At 37.5% G+C, this 25,027-nt stretch overlaps 1 protein-coding gene across 7 annotated transcripts in view; it reads right to left on the bottom strand.

Annotated features, from left to right (window-relative positions):
* Nucleotides 1-25,027, bottom strand: part of LOC117972740 (poly [ADP-ribose] polymerase tankyrase-1-like) — a 119,836-nt gene that overhangs the window by 5,240 nt on the left and 89,569 nt on the right. For 2 of the 7 annotated variants that reach the window (XM_058994815.1, XM_058994819.1), the window contains 18 exons: nt 24,601-24,695; nt 23,850-23,946; nt 22,359-22,545; nt 20,242-20,363; nt 18,917-19,008; nt 18,736-18,814; nt 16,189-16,360; nt 15,631-15,746; nt 14,898-15,043; nt 13,979-14,144; nt 13,202-13,421; nt 7,915-8,024; nt 6,052-6,240; nt 5,527-5,764; nt 4,114-4,196; nt 2,624-2,744; nt 2,028-2,125; nt 399-473 (listed from right to left, as the gene is read on the bottom strand). In XM_058994815.1, coding sequence (XP_058850798.1) covers nt 399-473; nt 2,028-2,125; nt 2,624-2,744; nt 4,114-4,196; nt 5,527-5,764; nt 6,052-6,240; nt 7,915-8,024; nt 13,202-13,421; nt 13,979-14,144; nt 14,898-15,043; nt 15,631-15,746; nt 16,189-16,360; nt 18,736-18,814; nt 18,917-19,008; nt 20,242-20,363; nt 22,359-22,545; nt 23,850-23,946; nt 24,601-24,695 — 2,406 coding nt within the window. The remainder of the gene's footprint in view (nt 1-398; nt 474-2,027; nt 2,126-2,623; nt 2,745-4,113; nt 4,197-5,526; nt 5,765-6,051; nt 6,241-7,914; nt 8,025-13,201; nt 13,422-13,978; nt 14,145-14,897; nt 15,044-15,630; nt 15,747-16,188; nt 16,361-18,735; nt 18,815-18,916; nt 19,009-20,241; nt 20,364-22,358; nt 22,546-23,849; nt 23,947-24,600; nt 24,696-25,027) is intronic. The other 5 variants (XM_058994823.1, XM_058994838.1, XM_058994843.1 and 2 more) reach the window with 3 other exon arrangements.

Here is a 25,027-nt window from a genome sequence, read left to right as displayed (position 1 = left end):
AAAATGTTCCCCAGAGTGTTCTGAAAATAAGGACACCATTTGCAGAAAATCTGTAATACAGGTTTTTAGTGAATTTTTTTAGGAAGAGAGTCAACTACAGCCATGGTCCTGGGGGAGTATCCCACTGAAAAATGCTTGGTCCTGAAATGGTTAATACTAAATGTGTGGGAGTAAATCAACTTTAATCTAATATGAATATTACTCCTGTGAAATGCTGAAAGGGAAGTCATATTTTAAATGGTATCTGGATGAGTTACATGAGAAACCATAGGCATTTATGCCATCACAAGCCCTTCATTTAAACACTGTTATTGTCAAATAGCATTAAAATATGCAGTGGAAAAATTAGGAAAATACACAATGTTGTAGAAAACCTGCCACTAGTAGGGTTTGCTCACCTTTAGGATGTTATACTTGCTGAAGACACCGCCTGCATTTCCACCATCCCGGTGTTCCCGGATAGTGCTCTGCATCTGAAACAGGAATACAGAACAAACGATCGACACATACAACTCTCAAACAGCTAAAGCTCATTCTCAGTTGAGTATGCTACTCACCTGAGTATCAGCTATAAAGACAATACTGATCACCAGACTATGAAAAGTAATATGTTATTTTATTCTGCTATATTCTTATCACAGTGCAAAAGCAATGCAAACGGCACTTGCCCCCGATTCTGTGGCACAAAAATGGAGCGGCGACGTAAAAAAACGGCACTGCGCTGAAATGGTATTCTGAAGATGTGTCCTGTGCCTTTATACAGCACCTGCCCCATCACCACATGTCGGCATCAATTTTGGGGTGTGGAATCATTAACATATTCGCCGAAGCGATTCTGATGACGCAATGGGGTCCCAAATAGACAACTGAGCACTGTGTTAAGACCCACTGAAACCAGGTTTATTTAGTGGTGCAATCAGGAACTTTAACAATTGAACACACTATAAAAAGCAAAGTAGTCCTAAGTAACAACTGCGTGCGTTTGGACCGACATAGAAAGAGGAATTCAAAGAAAGATAGGTAAAAGAAAAAAAACGAAAAAACGACGAAAAAAATGACAAAACCTAAGAAACTAACAATATTATCCATAAATTAATAATTTATGCAGTTGATTTTCATGGCAATTATTACAAGTGAAAATATTTTCAGTATATGGAGAGCAACACAACAGGAGCACCACTTTGTATCTGTATGTCTGTCCTTCCTTTCCTTTCCTTGGTTGTTGCCAGTTTTTTTAGTTACTTTTTTTTGTTAGTTATGAATTTTTTATTTTAGTTATAGTTATTAGTTAAATAATATAATTGTAGTTATTAATTAGTTATTACAGTTAAATCAAACTAGTAACTGTCACCTATAGCAAAAGCTTACCTACACCTTAACCCGATAATTTCAAAGTAGGCGGTTAGACTGACAGGCGCTGTAGCTGGCAAATTAAAGTGCACAGGGTGCAGGTCTTGATGACTGACAGTCATTTAAACAAATGAGAGCATTCTAACAGGATGAAATGACTGACAGTGAAACTACAGTAGCCTATTAAGGGACCACTGAGTTGACTGACAGCGACATTTAGCCATTCAGAGCGGAACAGAGACAGGACAGACAGCAAGTATAAAAAGTTCACAAACTAGAGATGATTATTTTTGGTAAGAAAATAAAAAATAGCCAGTGGTTTTACACACATTGGAGAAGCCACGCCCTACGGGGCAGACGCGTTTGACTAACTACTGCGTCTGCGATTGCACTCGTTTCATCACAAATCGAGCCCCCTACAGACGCAATTGTGTAAACAATCTTTCGTTATACAAAGTCATTTCAAAAACTGACAGCCACTGTATAAAAAGAAATAATAATGCTTTAATCTTGTAGGTTTCATTTTAGGATACACTAATTCAAAGCACTCTGACCAATATGAAGGCAATATTGTTCTCCATTCAGTTCCTGCTCACTGTTTTGATACTGGGGTAATGCGTCTCATAAATCACTGAAGGATAGTTATGGAGATAAGGTAAAGGGATTAGGTATAGTACCTCTTCTTCCACAGATTGAAACTCTTTGTCATCAGGTGCCAGGTCAATAAGAACGGTCCCTTGGCCAGCGCAGTGGAAAGTCAGGTACGGGTTTGTTCCTAGGGTATTAGAAAATCAAAAACAGGCATTTATTATACAAAAGTGACCTACGTGACAATTTTCAGAATGATTAGGCAACCCGGTGAAACTGATTAAAAACTTGGTCAAAATCTCAACTACTTGGTCCAAAAGCTTCTCATTAAAATTAATTGTCAAAACAATAGACATACATCTCTAGATCTAAAAAGATCTACAGCTAGTACAAAAAATTAAGACAATAACTTAAAGCATACTGTCTCTACAGCAGTAACTTAAAAAGTCACCTAACCTTAATACGGCAGCCATATTAGGACACATGTCAATGTCACCAACACATTTAACATTTAGGGATTATGTATTTTTTTTTTATTTTATTTTTTTTATAATCCTACATGCAGCATCTGAAGTCACCAAGTCATGGTTTGTGAGACTTGACCAAGTGCATCAAAGTATTGGTAAAAACTGCAACACTGAATAGACTAACTTTAGCCCTCTTGCCCACCTCCATACTGGCTTACCTTGCTGTCCTCCTAGAAGACGCTCTATTCCTTTAATTAGTTTGTGGCGATGCCCATAGGCGTTGATGCCAATTTCCTTCAGCTCCTCATGGCCCATGTCTGCCAACACGTCCAATGTAATCTGAAACATTTATAAAATGAATAAACTCAAAATGTGGGAACATAGTATAAAGGGATCATAATTTTTTCAAATTTCAAACATGTACCTACCAGTCAATTTCAATTTGATTATCAATCCACATAGATATTAAATATGAGTATATGTTCATAAAATAAACACAAACTGTACTTGCTTGGACAGCATCTTTAAACTTAATTCAGATAAATTGTGGTACGGAAAAACAAGGAATAAAGATAAAATGTGAGGGCTGAAGTGTATATATATAAATTCAATGTACTGCATTTGCCATATTTTAATGATGGAACAATAAAAATAGCATCACTGACTTGACAAAAAGCAATAGAAGGTGCCAAACCCTTTTACTTTGCAACTAGTCTCAATTTGAATGACGAGTTGAAATCAACTTACTTACTTTCTGCCTGCAAGCCCCTCCAAGCGAGGACAGTTTTATAAAAATGCTATTTAATGAAGTATGCTTTTGTGGTAATGGAGAAATACCACAGGAGGTTTAAAATGCATAATTTGCACTCAAGCATAGCCACTGTCGATGAAAAAGAAGCACATAATTGTGAAGCAATCAAATACCAGAACAATACATCAGGGACCAGAGCTAACAAATTGAATGCCAATGTCCAATAACAATATTTCCCAAGATGAATTACTAAAAAACGATAGCATTTTGCCCTGCATAAAAAAAGAGGGAAATTGATACTGCCAGGCAGGCTGCATATTTTTTTTTTTTTTTTTCATACAGCTCATGTCGTAGACCTTGATGCTTGACCTTGTTTTATTCATTTACACTTTTTTTATTGGCTTTTCCTACATAAATATCTGTGACTTCAAAATGATTACAGTCATTTATAGCCATGGGAAGCAATCTACACATATTCTTAGCGCCACTAAAGCTATAGCAGGGCAGGATGACAACTGGTAAAAGAAAGGTAAGAAACTGGTTTAACAAAGAAATCATTGATCTATAAGTGTTAATCTGTAATCATTTTAATTCACAGTAAAAAAAATAAAGACATAATAAAATTAATAGAATTAGATCATCACCACTATTCATCTAAGTCTGCATCACGTAAATTAAAGAAGATGCCCTTTGACCCTCTATTGACCATGCTTGACAGCTGGTAACAACATAAATGCTGTAGGCAATGCTTTGGGCAGGAAATTATTCAAGGGTTCATTAGATTATTTATTTATTGACAAATATATTTAATTTCAACAAATTACTAGAAAAATAATGAGGACTGTTAACACCTACAATAGTTGTCCTACAACACCGTTACGTAAACTAAAACCAGCCATCTTCTAGGATGACTGAAGGGCAAATGCAAAGGGAGTTTTTTTTTTTTTTCCTCCTCACCTGTTCTCTCTCAAAAATATCACGAAGGTGCTCCAGGCCCAGGCTTTTCAGGAACTGACTTATATTCATATCAAGTACTGCCACTAAAAGAATAAAAAAAAAACACAAGCACATTACCATCAAAAAAATTAATCTTAATGCTAAAATAAATAATCAATTAATCTACCATGCTTGTTTTAGACAAATTCTGATGAACAATTCAGTACCACTATCTACTGGCTGTCTGCCTAATTAGCGTGGCTCGCATGGAGAAATGTAGAATACCTACTTAGGAAACAGCCTTGTGTTAGCATTGGTTTAGATTGACTCAGTGATGTGATCCTGTTATTCATTTCCAGGTAATTTTATTTTTAAACCCCCTGCAGCACACATTTCTTTGGAAACAATGCTCATGCCGAGAGCAATAAAGCAAATCCAAGTACCTGTAATGGGACTTGGTGTGCTATTGTTTTTTGTATGTGGACATGTTTATATCAAATAATGTCTGCCTATTCAAATAAAAATATAATAAAATGATCTTACTGTTATTGTTTGTTACATTTCTAAAATTCTAGCATAAAATATCTGTAGTCATATATACACGAATTGTCCTAGGGCTAGTATCCATTACTGTACTTTCATATATATATATATATATATATATATATATATATATATATACACATATATACATACACACATATACATGTATATATAGTGCCAAAGTTACCAGATTTCTAATCAAGATGGGTGGAGGAGTGGAGACACCATGTGAAAACAGAACACCTCAAACAAAAGACTAGTTTGAAACAGTTTCTAACAGATTAGGTTAAAATGCTTAAATGTGACGCACTATAGAATGTGATAGATTTGGGTGAGTTTCCCCCCTTACCAGGAGGTGTGTTGAAGGTGTGTGATAGCAGGGTGGATCCATACTGATTGAAAGAGAGTATAAGAAATGGAGTGGAAATGCCAATATATTCATAGTATGTAATGTTTTTGTTTGAATAGTCAGTCCATTTTTTTATTTGACTCCACGGACGTCTGTGTTATGCTTGTATGCTTTGTTTGCTTGTATCTAATGTTTATACGATTGTATTAACATTATTTTATACACATAAAGTATTTTTGATAAAAAAAATAAATAAATCATTTGTCAGATTTAATTTCCCTACGTCCGATACTATAAATATCAAAATAATGTGCAGCCTAAGGGTTGTTTCTTTTATTTCATATTTGCTAGTTCTACCAGCACTGATGTTAAGTCTAAGTAACAGCCAGCACACTGCCTGGGGAGATAACAGTAGATTTATATTGTACAATCATTTTTAAAAGAGGCATTTCAAATCCTATTCCAGTCCTCCTGAAAAATATAACTTAAGCCCTTAAGTATGGAGGAGGTGAAGCATAATTAATGAAAGTAATTTGACTTACTTTCTCCTTCTTTCCTCTCTGTACCAGTCGCCCCATCAGCGGCACTTGAGGCCCCGCTGACTGCCAGCTCAGCCAGAGGTCCCGTCAGGTTGTCGATGCTGCTGGCAGCTGAAAGGCAGGATGGTGTTGAGGCAGGTGAAATGACAGAGGCACTGACCACAGTTGCTTGGGGTTTGAAACAGGTTGGGAGGGCTTCAGGTGGCATCGCGTCTATCAGCAGAGCTCTGATATCATCCGCCTGTAATAAAGCAATTTCAATAAAATTAAACACAATTAAAATTGAATTGTACCAAGTCTACAGAAAACAGTTACATGAAATTTCACTTATGGTAGCTGGAAAATGGCATGCTCTAAAGTGTTCTTCTAATGGGACTCCAATAGAAAAGGGGTATTTTTTCGTAGCGGCAATAGTGTATTTTGAACAAGTCTTGCACTAGAACAATTTATATGCTTTTTGAAAGACAAAGAACATTCAGGATTTCATCTGGGCTACCCTGAGAAAAGACATGAAATCTAGATGTTCACCGTTGCCAGGTCCAAAGGCGTTTGTCCTTCTTGGTTCTTCATGGTGGCGTCTGCCCCGTGGGCTAAGAGCAGGGCACAGAGCTGGGTTCGACCTTTCTGTGCTGCCTCATGGAGCGGGGTGAAGGCCCATTTGTCAGTAGCGTTTACGCAGGTGTTGTATTTTATTAAAAGGGCAGCAATATCCACATGCTGCAACAAATACAGGATATGATTAGTGTCTTTCAAAACAAAAGCTATCGAAAAAGAAAAGGGTACACAAAACTCAGTCAACAGGGACTAGAATAAGAAAATTGCATATTTTGTTATTTCTCACAACAGTGGGTGAATGGGAGCTCAAATTAAGAAACCTTATGTTGTCTCTAGACAGACAGAGAAGTTTGTTGGATTAATGGACTACAGTCTTCAGTGGAAAAAACTGCTGCATAGCCATTTCATGTCTGACTGACTTGCAATAAAAATGTCTAGCAACATGAAATTCAGATGCCTTTGGGTACTAACTGAAAACAAAGATAAGCAGATGCACGGGATAGCTGATGCTAGGCAATTAACCTACAGCATGATTGAACAAGCTAGATGATAAGTATTTCAGAATTGCCAGGCTCGTCTATTTTGCACTACTTATGTTTCACCCTCAGTGTTTCCAGAACTTCTTGTTCAGAACTCACAAGTTCATCACGTCATTCACATCACAAAACCATGTAAACTGTGGGTCTCAGAGAGGCCAGATCTGAATGAATCACAGGGTCTTTTTCAGGCCAGGATTGAACTGTTCTTGCAGAGCTGTGAGGGACAATAGGACAGTGCTTTTCTCCTTTACCTTTTATGAGCAACAAATTCACCCTAAAATTTAAATGTCGTGTTTTACAGCAATGGTTTCTTTGGTGTGTTGTGCTATGAATATATTGTTTCAAGGATGTTTAAGATAAAGCTCCTTTCTTGTTAATTTATAGCCAAGAATTTACGAGAGCAGATGTCAAGGGTGTCAAATTTAAACAGATACATTTTACACTCGATACACTTTACAACTGTGATTCGTATAGCCATTCACTAAATGTTTAAAAATGAAACTCAGTCACTAACTTAATTCAGCACACTACTTGCTGGCTTTGTTGTCCTTGAGCCATTTATTTTATAACATCCTTAGTACAAAATTAGGACATTTTTGTATGTGAAAGATGTGATGCATTTTATTTAAAAGTTTGCCAATGTATAATCCAATTGTTTAATTGTTTGCTGATGTTGTTTTATTGCAAATCAGCTTTTAGCTAAACTGGGTTACAGTACTTAAGAAAAATGCACTCATCTAAACTGAAGCATATCTGTAAGCCGTGTGCCAGAACATTCAAGAGCACAGTGTGACAGTGGATGAGTACCACAATGACAGTCCTAATAGAGTTAAGGCTGGTCTCGATTCTCTATGAGGAGGAAGATGCAAAGGCCAGATAATGGCTACTCTGTAATCTTTAATTTTGTCACATAGTGATTGCACATCCAAGTTCCACACAAGAATCAATTCTAGACTTTATTAAAGAAACACTTCCATCCACATATTCTTTTTTTTCAACTGAAGGGTAATCCAATTCAAAGACGGATCACAAACGTAATAATGATAGTGTAGATTTAAAAAAATAATAATAAATAAATAAAAAAAGGTAATGCGGCAGAAGTATTTCACATAAAAATACGAGGTCAGCAATGTGATTAAATTCTCTGTTACACAAAAAGCCTCTAAACTGTTCACTGTGCTATATATCAGTCATGTAAGAGGCAGTTAGATTACTGGAGACCAAAGAGAAATGAAAACTGCTTAAAATCAGCACTTTAAGTATTTCCAAGGAAAACTAGAAGTTACATTCAACTTACCCCATATGAGGCTGCATTGTGCAGTGGAATGAGACCTCCTTTGTCCTGGGCATTGACATCTGCACCATGTTCAAGAAGGTATTCTGCCACTTCAAGATTATTATACCCAGCTGTGGAAAACATCATGAACATATAAACATTTCATATCAAAAAGACTACATTCAATTTGAAATAAATGTTCTCCTGAAAATATTTTTTAAAAAAATGAGCATTTCAAAATGTTGACTAACTGTGGTAGACCAGTACAATAACTCCAATCTATCTTAGTCTCAAGTTCCTTACAAACACTCAAAAAAATGATCATTGTAGTAGATCTCAGAGTCTGAGCCATATTCGTTCTGACATATGCATTGTGACATAGGCTGGACTCACTGTTCCAAATAAGTACGAGAAATGTTTGTTTGAGGCATAATAAAAAATAAAAACAAAAACAAACAAAAAAAAAAACACTATTTGAACATAATTTTTATATTTTTTTTTAACATCATGTAATCAAATAAAACTACAAAACTATATTCAAAAGTCTACTGGAAGCCATAATCTTAGTACCGTATTTCATGTTACAGTTTTCGGTAAGTATATGGAAAATTACAAAGCACGAGTAATTCTATGTTAACGTAATATTATTCAGCAGGTTTCATTCGACTTTATGAAGCAAAATTAGTCCATTATATAGGGTGATGCAAAAATTGTGATCATAACTGTAGTTGGCAACAAAACATTGATAACTGAATTGCTGTTGCTAAATCTGCCACATGCTCACTGGAACATTGACAATTATTTTAAAGCAATTTTTAAGAGGTTCTTCAGTTTGTCTTTTACCTCTGTTTGGGATTGCCCAAAAATATTTTCTAATATGTCTTTTTTTTATTGTGGTCTTTATATTCTGCACATTTAACATCCCATAAACAGTTAGCAAATTGAGACAAAAATCAGGAGGATTAGAAAATGCAATATCATTGGCTGAACACATACACAACACAGAATTGTCAACTGAATTTATGAAAATAGAGCACTGTTCTATTCTAGCAACTCGATTGCCAATCAAAATTGAGTTGTGAATTAGTGATATGCAGTCAATTTGCATTGTCAATTTGAGTTGCCAAGAAAAAAAAATCTTAAATTGCTTGCTTATTTCCGGCCTTAGAATGGTAACAACTGACAGCTTTAAAATAAATTACTCATACACTGAAAACAATGTTACATTTTAATGACATGAATAATGTTATCATCTGTGTAAGTGTGTAAGAGCCTGGTCTAACACATGAGAGGCAAGTCAAATAACTATTCCAATGAACAGGCTTATATCACATTTTACATGAACACAGGCACCCAGTAAAAACTAGCTTCTTCCAACATTTACAGAACCATCAACTGCTTAATACTTCCAGCAAAGCTACCGATTGCAGTACATCATGGTATAACGCAGGGGTGGACAAACTTCCTGACCCTACGAACCCCATACCAAAATTTACACATGGTCGAGAGCCGCAAGACACGTACTGTAAAATGTGAAATGATTCCGAGAGCAAGACATTTTAAATACTAACATTGTTGTGCAGTGTAGCTGCTATCTCTTGATGGCAGCAAAATATACATGAGCAAGGGATAGAACATTGCCTACACAGTTTGTGTAATTTGTATTGTACTGTAGATCTATAGTGTATTAAACTTTAAATGTAACATTGGAATTTTTCATTATTTCTGTGTATTATGTTTTTCCATTATTTCTGTGTATTACTCAAACTCTTTTTCCCCAGTCTGGTTTAAAGCCCTCATACTTTCATTTATTACTCGTAGAGGGTTTGCTCAATGCCATTGTCTCCACGAAATGAACAAGCACTTAATTCAAAATTATGAAATTTACTTTCAGCTGCACATCCTGCTTCGAAATACGCATGCGCCAGCGAGCGGTGTCCAAAGTAAAATAGTGACAAAATATCCTTGAGTGAACATGCAGGCTCAAAGAAACAGGCGAGATAACGAGAGAGAAGAAAGAATAATTAACATGAATCAATACAGAGAACACAAATAATAAACTGTGTTTACTTTTACTGTCTCTCTTTGTTTTTGTTTATTATTCTTTCTTCAGTTCATTCGAGCCGCAAAGCGTGCGTCACCCAGCATTTCACCAGGAGCTGCACTTGAACTGCAATAGAGCCGCGGTTTGGCCACCTCTGGTATAATGCATAACAAGTAAACATGATGTTCTAGAAATACCTGCAACCCCACTAAGGAAGCGACAGTATAATTGTGGCCATGCTAGATGTGAATGGATCAATGAAGTGTTTATCATGTTATTATGGTAATACCTACCTGTATTGTGGCTATGAAGCTGCCAAATGAGAGCTCAACAGCTTGATTACATGGCAAGATACATTACTTTCAAACCCATGTCAGAAATCTGATTTATTTTATCCAGTAAAGTCCAAAGGTTTGAAGTAGAACATTCATGAACATAATAGCCATATAAATGCCATTAATTTTATTTAAAAAAAATAAATAAATAAATATCTATTTAAAGAAAATGTTTTAAATATATATCATAGCTGTATGTGTTGTATTGCCCTCTTCTACATTTTAGCTGGAGCATTTTCCAGTTCTCTCTACAACTACAAAATTCTTTGAACATCCTGTACAAAATGACATTTTGATAAACTTCCATGACAGTGCTAAGTTTGCAACATTTTTCTAAAAAGAAAAAAACAGCTTCAATGTTTCAAAACAGAAATAATCTTAGTGTTGAATGAAGTGCTTTTAGTTACATGCACCCACGTTTACTCTTAACAGCTTTAAAACAGCAATGCAATATTAAGCAACCTTTGCTTGAGTAAAAGCTCAGTATAAGTTGCTACTATATAGAGCGTTTAACAGGCTTTCTTCCAAACTAGACTTGGTGGATATTTTGATTAAAAAAAAAAAAAAGCTTAAGAAAGGGAAGTTCCAAAATTGTAAAATTACATACTGGCGTGAAAAAAAACAAAAAACAAAAATGATAAAAGGAATATTTTGCACGTCTGAGTGATTGTGCAGTACTGTAGGGAAGCCAATGAAGATAGTGGAATTGCAGTAGTAGCATTCGTCTAAAAACACTGCTTCCAGTTTCTTAAAAATAAAGTGGATGTGTGATTAGGACAGTTTTAAAACCCCATTATCCTGAACTTGGTTCATCCTTTTCTCATCATAACTAATACAGTAAGACACAGTAAGAGTAGCCGACTAACTCATTTACAGACCTGAGTTTTGCTGTACAATGAGGGTGATATTCTCGTTGGTGGGTGCAGAGGTTATTATAACTAAAAAAAAACCCAGATTGATGATCAAATCCACCATCTTTATCAAATTATTTGTTTTTGGCACAGGGCCAAAATACATGCAGCAAAACTCTTATAAATGTATTATAACACTAAGACGTATGTTAGATGTGTCTACAGTTGACATGACATCACACAAGTAAGATTCCAAATTTAAAATGTAAACAACTTGTTGAACCAATATAGGCTATTCTGCTGCCATAGCTTGTCTCTGCTGATAAATCGAGACACTGAAACTTTATCAAAATACAGTTATCAGGGGCTCCCGAGTGGCGCATCCAGCAAAAGCACTCGCTAGAGTGCAGGATGCGCTCTATAGCCTGGATGTCGCGAGTTCGAGTCCAGGCTATTCCACAACCGACCGTGGACGGGAGCTCCCAGGGGGCGGCGCTCAATTGGCTGAGCGTCGCCCGGGGGGAGGGAGGGTTAGGTCGGCCTGGGAGTCCTCGGCTCACTGTGCACCAGCGACCCCTGTAGTCTGGCCGGGCGCCTGCGGGCTTGCCTGTAAGCTGCCCAGAGCTGCGTTGTCCTCCGACGCTGTAGCTCTGAGGCGGCTGCATGGTGAGTCTGCAGAGTGTAAAGAAGCGGGCAGCTGACGGCACACGCTTCGGAGGACAGCGTGTGTTCAACTTCGCCCCTCCCGAGTCAGCGCAGGGGTGGTAGCGGTGAGCTGAGCCTAAAAAATAATTGGACATTTCAAATTGGGGAGAAAATAATAAATAAAAAACTAAATTGGCAAGGACTAAATCATTAAAAAAAAAAAAAAAAAAAATAGAAAAAAATAGTTATCAGGTCATACAAAATAAACTGACTATTACATTTAGCAGTAACTTTAGGCAGAATTATAATAAAATCATAATAATGTTACCTTACGTTTAAAATGTAAAACATTTTTCATGACAACATAGCAGCCTTAATACAAGTTATGCTGCTAAGCCTGTTTATATTTAATGAAATTTTCTTCTGTTCTTTGCAGTGCTTTTCCAGTTTTTTCTTGATGTGTCTGGCGAATACAGTTACGCTTTAGCTGCGAGAATCCCCCTGCGTATAAAGCTATTTTAGTTTTTATGTGGGACTGTACAGACCACTGCCATTTAATTTTCTTTTTTTGACAAAGCACCAATTTGGAGCCAGTAGGGACGAAACATGTAAACTATGTTTGCATACCACGGTAAATCATAAACGTGATAACCGTAGTTTGAAAAAATGGTCATGGTATCAACACCTTGGAAATGTATACCACCATATATCGGACAAGTCAATTAAACTACTAAGCTAACAAGTCTGAATCTGCAATTTTAAAACTCTATTTCCAGTGTTAAAGCAGAGCTTCAAGGTCACTCAATTCCATTTCCATTAGGAAATCTGTTTGGACCCTTGATGCAAATGTATGTAAAATAGTATCTAAACACAATCAAAGCCTTTAAAACAGCAGAGACAGCTAATTACAGATAAATGCAATTTCCTGACTACCTACAGAGAAGGCAGCTGGAATATTGAATTTGGTTAAAATACACATAGGGCTTGCATTTCAAAATGACTGCATTATTAAGTGATCAATTTAAACAATAATACCAATAATGTTATTCACAAACATATGTTTGGAAAGCAATTACAAAAGTTGTACAGAGCAAATTGCATATTGTACTTTAAGAACAACAGATTCAGAGCTGACTACATAATTTTAGGAGTAATTTATTTCACTCTCATTGATATATGAAATGACATAGCAGAGGACAAAGCTGAAATAACACAATCAGCTTGTGTGTGGGAGGGTGAGGAACACACCATGCAACTACTGATTTCCTCAAGATTCTACAAAACAGCCATCACATTTTTACAAGAAACAGTGATGTAGTATAGCAAACTAAGAAGCAGTTTTCTTACAAGGACCGATGGAATTGAATGGGATTCTGAAAGAAAAACCTTTAGCAATGTTAAGGTAACTCTTGTGTTCAGCACACTGCACCTACCTGCTAAGTGCAACGGAGTGGAGTTCCGGCCCTGGGTGTCTCTGCAGTTGATGTTCTCTGGACTGCAGAGTTTCTGAACCCTTGCCAGGCATCCTTTTTTGGCAGCATCAAGCAGAGCGGCATCTCCTCTCAGTAAGTCCTGGATGTCTGTGTCCCCCTCTTTCACCATGTCTAAGGGAGTGTTCCCATCTCTGTTCTTTTTCGTGGGGTCTGCTCCGTGCTATTGAAATAAATATTGGGGGTATTATTAAAACACCCCTTATCTATAAAAAGGCCTCAGAAATAAACAGCTCTGCCACACAGCCAAAAGGTCAGAAACTGAATTAGTTTGTATTTCCCATGTATTGTGTTACAGCAATTCCGTTATACTATAAGGTAATAACTGCACCAGGAAATTGCGGACAACAGATTTCACATGTAATTCTTCTGTTGGACTTTGTGGTTCCACCATTTCAATTTATATGGTACAATTAAAATGTAGTGACAAGATATTGCTATCAACCTAGTCCGAATCAATAACTGCCCATTGAGGGTTAATTTTTGGGAGGTTTTTATCCAGGGGAATATACATAACCAATTGGAAGGGTATGACCTAAAAGAACAAATCAAAAGGCTAGCTATCGCTGCAATCACCTTAACACTTTAATGCATGAAAACGAAGCACAACGCGTGCACAACATGTATTATTGATGAAGCAGAATTTACTATAAAACTTACTTGATGAAAAACAACAACAACAACATTATTTAAAATAAACACACACAAAGAAACACATACCTTAAGGAGCAGCTTGCAGATCTCGTACTTTCCTTTGGCTGCTGCTTCATGCAAAGGGGTGAATTTCCAAAGGTCTGCCACATTGACTGAAGCCCCATGTCTCACCAGCAGCTCTGCTACTTCGTAGTGTCCGTATGAGCAGGCGTTATGCAAAGGAACCAAACCTCTGAAACAGAAAGTATTGGACAGCCTTCAGAGTTTGGCCTTGCTATTTAGTTGTGTGGGTGTAGAACAGAGTTTGCCTTCATGGTCATACAGTAAGTTAATGACTGAGCAGAGTTTTAAAAAACAGACTCTCCTGTCTCTCAGTTCTTAACTGGGCCATACTGTCTCTCTCCATTCCATAACAAAAAGGCTAATCTATATTGAGTCTTAAGGAATTATAGATTAAATATGCTTAGGAAAAAAACTTATAACAAAATGATTGTTACGTGTATTTCAATAACATGGCCATTAAACATAGCTACAGGTGTCAGACTATGCAAATTAGGACAATAATACTATATGCTGTGAAGCTTTGCCACTAGAATCCCAGGATGTCTTATAAGATGATTTTTAATTTCATACACAACAAATTATGAACAAAAGGTTACCATGCAAGCTCATTTTGCCCTGTAACTGGTTTCATTTGAAAAACATGCATAAATAACTTAAATATTTCTGCAGTTGCAGTAAGAGGGTTTGCAATTTTTATTAACACTCAGACGGCTGAACTGCTACTGTGCAGTGAAAATGGAAATAAGAAATGAAATGTCTCCCTGCGGGAGCTTCATCTTTCAGTACACAGACACACTTATTAACTAACCGATCTGGCAATTCACAAAGGAGCAAGACTAGGCAGAAGAGGATATGTTCATATATTTAGGTACTGAACCAATTTCAACAGCCCTCAAGGCCAAATAACATATTGAGCTCCTACCCCTTGTCTTTGGCATGGACGTCCGCCCCGTGGTGAAGCAGGTACTCCACCACAGACACTCGATTGTAACCTGCAGCAAAGTGCAGCGGGGTTGAGTGGCGGCCTTCCAGGTCCCGGCAATTCACATTCTGCGGGGAACACAGTTGCTAAAAAAATGAAGTGGGGAAAAAAACCCAAAAAAAAAACACTGCTTTAGTATGCATTAACTTCAACAGTTTATTTAATCTGATTTTAAGGCTATACATTTACTATACATACTGTATAAGAAAACTATTTTTAGATTCCAGCAAGTACTAGCCCTGTGTACAACTTAAAAAATGACCCCAGCAATTTAATGTCAAATGTCATTGAAGATGAGCCATGCTTAGCGTACAAAATCTGTAGCATGAATCGCCAATCCTATGTATGTTGCTTTGCCTAAAGCAAATTGCCATTTCCCAATGTTTGACCTATACAGAAAACAGTATTATAGAAAAACACTGTATCAAATACATAGTAAATACATAATATTATTCATCTGACTTCAGCATATTTTGCTTTATGCTGAGTATGTGCTAGCCTTTTCACACTGTCTTGCTTACTCCATTTAATTGTTAATGATAAAGTCTGAATAAATTGGACTGCTGTAAATTGGCCAATGGCACATTAGGTGCAGCAAATGGTATACCTGTATTACACCTGAACTAGGGATTTAGGGGTTTAATTAGCAATACATGCATTGTGATGCATTTACCTTTACAGTGTCCAAGTCTCCAGCTTTGGCAGCTTCCAGCAGCCGATAGTCAACATCAGAGTTACGCACTGGAATGTTTTCTGGGAGACCAGAACAAAAAGGTTTTGCTGAACCGACTAGTTAAAAGAAATTAAGCAAACCATTACAAATGTGAGTGTGGCGTGAGAGAGGGAGAGCATGAACGGATCCAGACATCACTGCATTATTATGAAACTGCACCACTGGCAAATGTAAATCCAAGATTGCATATTTGTGTTACATAAAAAAAAATGTATCCAAGAGAGCTCAAATGACTTTTGTAGAGACTGCTTTAGCTTGGGTGAAGGAGATGTACAGTATGTTCCAGAAGAGATTCAGTTAGAACTTGACATATTACAAACTGATTTAGTCAAGTTGTAGAGCCAAATCAATGAGCAGGCAGTAATAGGTTATGGCTGTGGGAAAATGTGCTTTATTTCATGCAGATAATCTTGTTATAAGTAGTATCCAAGATTTTATGATGACAATACTGTCAAATACATTCAACCCCCACCCCTTTTTTGCAACGACTGTACATACCATTAAGAATCTGTTGCACAGCTTCATTGCCCATCTGTGCTGCAGTGAAGCCCTGCAGCGAGATAATGGCCGGGTCAGCTCCATAGCTCAGGAGGAGGCGGCAGGTCTGGAGATGACCCGCAAGGGCTGCCCTGTGCAGGGCTGTCTGCCCCAGGGTATCCAAGGCATTCACCTGCAGAGGCAGAGGAAGAAACTGAATAATTATGCATACAAAAATGACTGATGCCGACTCGAATCCTGGAATTCTAGGAAGATGAAGCCATGTGTAAATGTATCCATTTAAAATGAACACAACCAATAATTAGTTAGCATGGCCTCCAGGCAGACTAATCCTTATGAGAATTAAGTATCTGCAATACTTTGGCAAGCAAATGAAACCAAGAAAAACAAAACAAAAACATCTAATCCAACCACGCAGTGGATCATGGAGACGCATCACTTTCACATGCACAAAGAATCTGTTATTTTGAGGAGAGCTTTTCATTGGTTGCCTCAAGCAATGCTTTATACCAAAATGTAACATGACTAATTTGTGGGTTAACCTAAATTCAGTTAAGGCCTCTACACACCAGACGTGATGAGACAAGCGAATGTGTCGTACAACACACCGCACCACGACAAAAAAAAAAAAAATATGTATTTTTGATACACTGCCTGCGATGCGATGGGCAACATTGAAGTGATGCGAAAAAATAGGACTGGTGTCTATTTTTGTGATTGTGTCAATCAGCAGCTAGGGAACTGACCAATGAAGAACAGCTCCCCTTGTACGCCTTCAGTAAACAATGGCGGAAGAAAAGATCATTCTTGCAGCATCATAATACCCGGGCTGTACAATAACGGACATAAAAACTATAAAGACACGGCAATGAGGAAGAACATCTGGCAGTCCGTTTCCAGGGAAAAGGACATAGCTGGTGTGTATGATTAATTTACCTTTACTGAAAAGTATTCTGAAAAGCCATTATGTATTCAACATTTTTATTAGCTTTATAACAGGACTATCATACGTGTGATTTTTTTCCAGATGATGATACAAATCAGAGGAGAGTTGCCGATCAGATCCTGCGCACCCTGTTGTCACTGGTGTGAAAGGTGTCGCAGCGAAAGGACCATTTTATCACAGGACAAATCGCATTGTGTCCGGTGTGTGGAGACCTTTACAATAGCATCAAGACAGTCCTTCAAATCCTCATCTATAAGCCCAGCAAAGGTCAGTTTGTTAACTCGGAGTTTCAGCCCTTCAAAGATGGGGGCAATTTGGATGCCTTTCATCCTGAAGCATTTTTGTGGGGTGATTACATCAGACAGTAAAAGGTGCATACAGAAAGTCTGTTAAATTATGAGCACACCTAAGCAATTTGAAAAGTAATATCTCTATTTTAGAAGGAACATGCACTTAAAAGTCAATTTGACAACTGGACAATTTTTCAATTTTAAGGCCCCCAGCAACACAGAAATACTAAAGCCGTTGTACTTATATTGCATGAATTCTACAGAAGACCGACCTGGCTATCTGTACAGAAGCATTCATAGGGCTACTGACATTCTAAATATCATTTTTAGATCCTCAAAATCACTCCAAAATGAGACGCGTTGCAAGCATGACTACCCCTCCCCTACAAAAGCGGGTGGTGTATCTCAGCAAATCTTCATTGAGCTTAAATATTTGGCCTGGTTTCATACCTGACCTGTACCTTCCACTACACAAAATATAAACAAAAGCAAAATCTTTAGGTGGGAAGTTCTGGTTGAGTTGACACAGAATTATTCTATTACTTCTCCCTTATTTATAACACATTGGTAGGAGAACCACTGCTACTCACAACAGTGCCACTCTTAAAACAGACTAAAATGATTCTTGGGCTCAAAGACCAAAAGTATAAAATAGGGAGATTAATGAGTGCACAAATAGTACAAAAAATGTACTTTTCTGCAACTTTAAATCAAACATTTTACAAGCATTGGCAACATCACTGGCTCTCTTCTGAAACATGAGATCTTCAGCACAAAAAAGGACCCGTGAATATTGCTGGTCCTAATAAGACGTTTATTTAAAGCCTTGGTTATCACTCCCTTAAGAATCACTAAAACAGCAAAAAAACAAAACAAACAATGGCAAAACGCACCCATCCAAATCCTGCAGCAGAAGCACACTGCAGGTGCTGCTGAGCAGTTTAAACAGTAAATAACAAATTCAGTTAAACTGTGTTTGCAGTCTACCCTTACATTTTGGCACACATTTGCCCTCTCAATACATCATTGTGACATCATGAACGTATTTTTTGCTATACCTTTGCGTTCCCACTTGATTGACGGGCACACCCATCTCACATGAAGATAGGGATGTGTTTTCACGAGTGTAGAAGAGAATGCATCACATGCGAAAGCTGAAGTCAAGGGGGAGGCTAACTCCTGTAACAACCCTCTGTAGTCATGCAGACTAAAGGACCATGGAGACCAGCGGTTGACAAATGACTACATCAGCGCCTATGCAGGTCTCCTGAGAAAATCTGCATCTGGTTACACAAAACAGTATATGTGTACCTTTGCTCCATGTTTCTGCAGTACTTCCATAACATCGTTGTGGGATCTCTCAGCAGCAACATGTAACGGAGTCATGAAGCTGGAAAAAGACAAACTGGTGTTATTTCAATGCCAACACAGGGCAGGGATTTTCCAAATGGTAGCCGTCCAATTTCTAATCCTGGCCTTTGCCACTACTTACTCTTTGTTCTTCTCGTTAACGTTGGCACCTTTCCTCAGTAGCAGCTCCGTGACCTGTTTCCGTTTAGGATGTGGTGATGCCATGGCACAATGCTGAAATGACAAGAGGATTTGCTCAATTGGGATTTTTTGCTCTTAATTCTGCCTGCTGAATTTCAATATGCTCAATCAATGCGACAAATTGCAACAAACTATGTGTTACACTTTGTAGGTGTATACAGGCACTGTAGTATGGTGTGCCATTGCCATTTAAAAAAATAAAAAAATAAAAAACACAATACTGAAGTTTTATTTCGGATTTCATATACAGTCAGATTATAAAGTAAGTGCAAGTAGTCACGCATCATAGGCAAATAAAAACAAGGAATTACTTTTTTCCAACCTTTATTCAGGAACGTTTGCCACGAGCAACAATGTTGGTATTCTGAGTGCCATATTGTGGAAACAGAAAACCAGCATTGTTGTAGGAGGGAGCACATCTGGATACACTGCGATCCTTAGATTTTTTTTTTTTTTTTTTTTTTAAACTCCTGGCAAAGCTCTTGAGTAAATGTTGAGAAATGTATTGCCCATTTGATTAACGCAATGATGTGTAATTACACATTTTAAGAGAGTCAGCTATATGTTTAAAAATATAACACTGCGATTCAGACAACACGGGACACAGCAAATGTAATGTAATACGTTTCTTGTAAACTTTACACTGGGTTCTGTAACACTTATATTAATCTAATGCACGTCTAACTTGCAGGAGGGAAAGAAGTAAAATCACATTTGTGGTGTGTATGACCATAGGGGGTGCCACCTTACACATCACATGGACAGAACAGTATAAAAGGAGGCATTAATCCATCAGCTGGCAGTCACCATACTGACACTAGAACATCATGTTGCCTTATGTAGTGCTATGCCAGTCATCTACTTTATAAATCATTCTGTACTAGTAAATTAATTAAAAAAACATAAGGTTATAACTACATTACATTTAAGTAATGTAACACTGCATATAAATCAGTATGTGAAACTATTGATTAGCACATGCCCTTAACCTAGAATCTGGAAAGGGCCATTCTACAGCGCTCCCCCTTTATAAAGGCAGCACTTTATAATACACCCGTTATAAGGCGGCATGTTCACAGCTCCCATTTGTCCCATAGTTCCATTACACTAGCATCATCAAGACGGAACACAAATATGGTTTTGTAACTATGGCTCTCAACTATAGAGTTAAAGGGAATAGCTGTATATATGCAATGTAAAATAAAGCTGGAAAAGCTTTGCTAAAAATCACTGTGGTAATCACTAAGGAAGCTCTGTGTGACTTACTAGTGCAGTTTCATGGGTCTGTGGGTGTTTAAAGTTGATAATCTCCAAAGCAAGAGACTTTTTCACTTTAGCCAAATCAGCCTCCCGTGCTGCTTGGAGTAAAGAATGACCTTTGAATTCATCTGTGTGGAAAAAACAAAAACAGTAAGATGTTCATCTGGAGGAAGGAGGGGTCATTAAAATTGCTACCATGGTCATTTTGCACCACTTGGTATTCTGAAATCAATCTGGATGTTTATGAAGGACAAACAGTAATGTATTGTATAATGGACAAGGTTGCATTGTCCATTATACAATACACTGCCCAATTAGCAGCCACCTGAGTTAACGATTAAATGGACTTTATAAAATCACATAAACAATTGCGGGTGCGTTATAAATACGTTTTCAATACCTCATAACACAAAAAAGGCAGCAGTCAATAGCAAGAAAGTCACAGGAGGCTTGGTAGTGCTTTAAGAGTCAGTTCTGGTTTGTTGAGACAGTAGATCAGAAAAATCGATCAGAAAAAGATAATGTAATGCCATTAAGCTGGAAGAAGACAACAGACTTCATTCGTGGTTATAGAGCTTTTAATCTTATCTCATCTCACCAACGGTCACAATCAATAACAGCAGTGTATCACACAAATTATAGACCAAACTTCTGGGGGGAAAAAAAGATTTTGAAAGCTTTGCGCAATTGCTCAATTATTTGCAGAGAAGGTATACAAAGGAAACTTATGCTATAACTAAGTAAAGCTCTGAAGACGTGGCACTGTATGCATCAAACGCTATCTGAAAAAAACAGCTTTAATACTGCTGAAACACAGTAATGTTTATATGTTAATTCCTCTGTAGAACTACACACAAACAATCTAGCAATCCTTCAAAAGGCATGCCTGACAAACTGAATAGATTATTAGAGAATCATAATGGGCAATGTACCCGACAAGCACAGGTACGTGTTGTGTCTGCATGGAAATGTGCATTGTAATGTACTCTGCAATCCTGAAGCTAAAATGCTTGGGAAATTGTAAGAGCTTCATGATCAACAATATTGAGTGTCCTTCTGAGATCCAGAAATAGTTCCATCAGCATTAGTCCTCATCACATGAAATGAGTAAATAAAAATTACCTCATCAATAGCTATTAATGTGAATCCTGAAGCTAGATTGATGTGTAATTAATATACAGTATTATTCAGTGTTGAGGTTAGGTTAGATGCTGGCTTTGCATTAGCTTCCCTTATATTTTAAAATGCACAGAAAGCTATTATACAGGACTATAATTATTAATTCCTACAGTATATCATGATTTGTTAATTGTTTTTCAGATTGTATACTAAGCTACGCTAGCTACTTTTACAATACATAGGAATTTCCCTTAGTTCCACTAGGTAAAAGGGATATAAATCAAGGCCAAAAAAAACCCCAATTACTAGCACTGCCAGTTTAGGTCGGCTTGGGTTTTATCCCATCATTTCTTGTCGGTTGAGATATTGTCATTTCTATGACCTTAAGAGGACGGAAAAAGCCAAATACTGTATTTAGACTTTACAAACGTGTGTGTGTTCGTGCATGATTGGGAGGTGGGGGTGGAGAGGCAACTATGAATAAGTAGTACTGCTGGGAAAAATATCTGAAATTACATAATTGACAGAAGTTAGAAAAACAAACATAGTACAAATAGTTTTGCCTTGCACCGATTTACCATCTTGTCAGAAATTGTGTGAGAGTTTCTAAAATGGCAAGTGAAAAAAAAGACTTCAGTAATGTTATTACTTTATGCAAATGTGTCTTTGGCCACTTTGTTTATTGTACAGAAGCCACAATGACAGGATTTTTTTTTTCCATATATATGTTAAGGGCGAAACCCGGTGGTTTGGTGAGTCTAGTTCAGCTCAGGCCAATCTAGTTTCGATAAGGGTTTCTAGGCAAATCCTGAAGTTACCACTTTTTTTGGCGCAGAACTTGAAAAAGAAGACTGTGCGAAACCCATTTTTCAACAGGTTTCACTGAATTTCGGGACTAGCCAGGGCGAGTCTAGTTTCGTCCAATGCCAAAGTAATGGTGGACAAATCCATATCTGGAATGCAAAGATGAAGATCAAATACCCTTCAGCCGAAGGTGTACTTACAAGTAAGCCTCTCCTTCAGTTCCGGAGTTGGTGCCATGTCGATAGCACTCTTTCCATGGCAGTTGACCAGTGTAGGGTCTGCTCCGTGACTCAAAAGCAGAGAGCATACTTCAACGCGGTTCTTGGAAGCAGCTTCATGCAAAGGAGTGAACTGCCAAAGGTCCATAGCATTGACACAGGCTCCGTGCTGGAAAGAATTGCGATTACAGTTTGACAAGCATACATGCACTCTCCTCCAAAAGACACATGTAATTCCAGAGCAGTGCTTCAGTAAAAGATCAAAGGGCCACTTCCTGATCAAAGAATCAGCAAATAGCTTACAGTTCAATATTATTAATATCATCTTTATTATGCTAGTAAGATGGATACTGGTAGACCTCCACAACTTCAAAGACATGGCCTGCATGGATATCAGACATTAATGGAAAAACAGCAGCAATACTATTGGATCTTTTTATTTGTGGTAAAAAGCCTGCACATACACATTCACAAACAACATCAAAATACTTCAAAGCTCTGAGATACTACATAACTATATCAACAACATGGTAGCTTTAAATAAGAAACAGATATTGATGTTTCGGAAAACAAGAACAAAGCATCTTGCAGTATAGTACCAACTTCATATTTTTTTTGTTGATTTACTGTTCTATGATCCACCGTCTTTTAGTATAGTCAATGTACTGCAGTCAAAACACCGATTCCAGATGTGCAGTTTACTAAATATAACAAGTCAATTTTACCCCTCCCCCACCCAAGATATAAGCCATGGTTTCCATTGTGCAAAGTGAATACCATCAAAGCCCCTTAATCAGCCATGATTGAAGAGATATTCCAGCAATTGGACAGGAGCTCAAGGTCACTCATAAAATCTTCAAGTGGTATAAATAATAATAATGCCCAACTTTATCTTCAATTTCTAAATCTGGATCTACGGGCTGCTCAACTATTTAATGGTTTGTTAGCGGTGTTTGGGTATTATAATTCTTTTTACTTGATCAATTAAAAAAAAAAAAAACATGTACACACGTTTCATACCAATTTGACATGCCAAATTTAAATATTGCCTTGCCACTACTACCCACTTACTGATCACAAGGACTCAATGGGCAGCCCCCATTCCCATGTTAAGCCAATCTCCTCTATTAACTTGGAAAAACTAGCAACAGATGTTACCAAGCCACAGAACCCTGGAAGAAAGGGCCTGGGAAGTTTTTCTGCCTAGGATCATGGGGTGCATGAACCAGTACGGATGCCTGCAGCTAAAGCGTGATAAACCATGCCCAGATGACTTTCCTCCCCAAAACCAGCACATGCACATCCTGTAGATCAGAGCCAAGGCAATTTCGCTCAATCAGGATAAGCTACTCATCACAAGACTCTCCCTGCACTGCAGTGCAACAGGGCCTTTACTGGATGAGCCTCTGGGGACCTTGGAACATAGCCATTTGCAAACCAAATTTTAATATGAAGCCTTTCATTTCTTCTTACCTTGAGAAGTAATTCTGTGACTTCATAATGTCCATATGAACATGCATTGTGAAGTGGGACAAGACCACTGGAAGAAATTAGAATGCACTCATCAATACTTTAAAAAAAAAAAAAAAAGAAAATTCACATTCAGAACCGACACTGTAATTTTATTGTTATTCTACTCTTAAATATTCTGCTTTATTATGTTATGCTCGTCGGTCAAATTGTTTTATTAAGCTACAAATATAGTAAAACCAGCAGATGTGTTGCCACTGGCTGTTTGAATATATTACATGCACTATTCTTTGACATCATCCAATCTTCAAAAGCAACTACAATTTGAGTGAAAAAGTGTTGACAAATCATGTGACTGGATAACAACAATTAACAACAGCAGTCAATTATAAAGTTATAGAACACTGGGGGTGTGGAGAACAGGGTGGCTAGTGTCAAGAGCAATAGTATTTATTTTCTGATAAAGTATATTATCAGTCATTCCTGTTTGCAGCTGAATTTTCACAATTTTTCATTTATATTTGTTGCCTATGAGGGACTTCCTTTTACAAGAAAAGACTCAGACCTCCACATAAGACAGAGTTACCTGTAAGTTAGTGCAACTTGCTTTACCTTGTAGAGACCATGGGCAGGTAAATCTAACTTGCTTGGATGAGTGAGAGGAGGTGGGATGAAATGAGATAATATGCAAAAGGGCAGTTTGGAGATGGATAACGTAGGGATAGCTGGAGTAAAAAGGGACATCACTACATACCCCTTGTCTTTTGCATGCACATCAGCTCCATGCTGCAGAAGGAGCTGAACGATTCTCACTCTGTTATATCCTGCTGCCAGATGCAGAGGGGTGGACTGCAAGACAAAATTACTCTTATTACAAAACAGTTCCAAACCTAATTTAAGAAAAAAGAGCCTCATAAAGGGGCTTTATCACATAAAACAGTTAAGATGAGCTGTTGTTTTATTTTCATTTTCTTTCTCCCAAACACTGCATGTATAATAGTAAAAGAATATATTAAAATGATGAATGGGAACCTATCAGCTTTTAATATTTCTGCCTTAAAGATGCTTGTATCTCAATTATTCTCCCTGTGAATGAACTGTCAGCCAGTGCATGTTTTGTGGAAGCAAGTGAAGTCTGCATGGTTGGCCCTTCGCAAAGTGTGGTGAGAAAGTGCACAAGC

Source organism: Acipenser ruthenus, chromosome 2, assembly GCF_902713425.1.
Source record: "Acipenser ruthenus chromosome 2, fAciRut3.2 maternal haplotype, whole genome shotgun sequence".
Classification (NCBI taxonomy): Eukaryota; Metazoa; Chordata; class Actinopteri; order Acipenseriformes; family Acipenseridae; genus Acipenser; species Acipenser ruthenus.
This window is presented reverse-complemented; position numbering and strand designations above follow the sequence as displayed.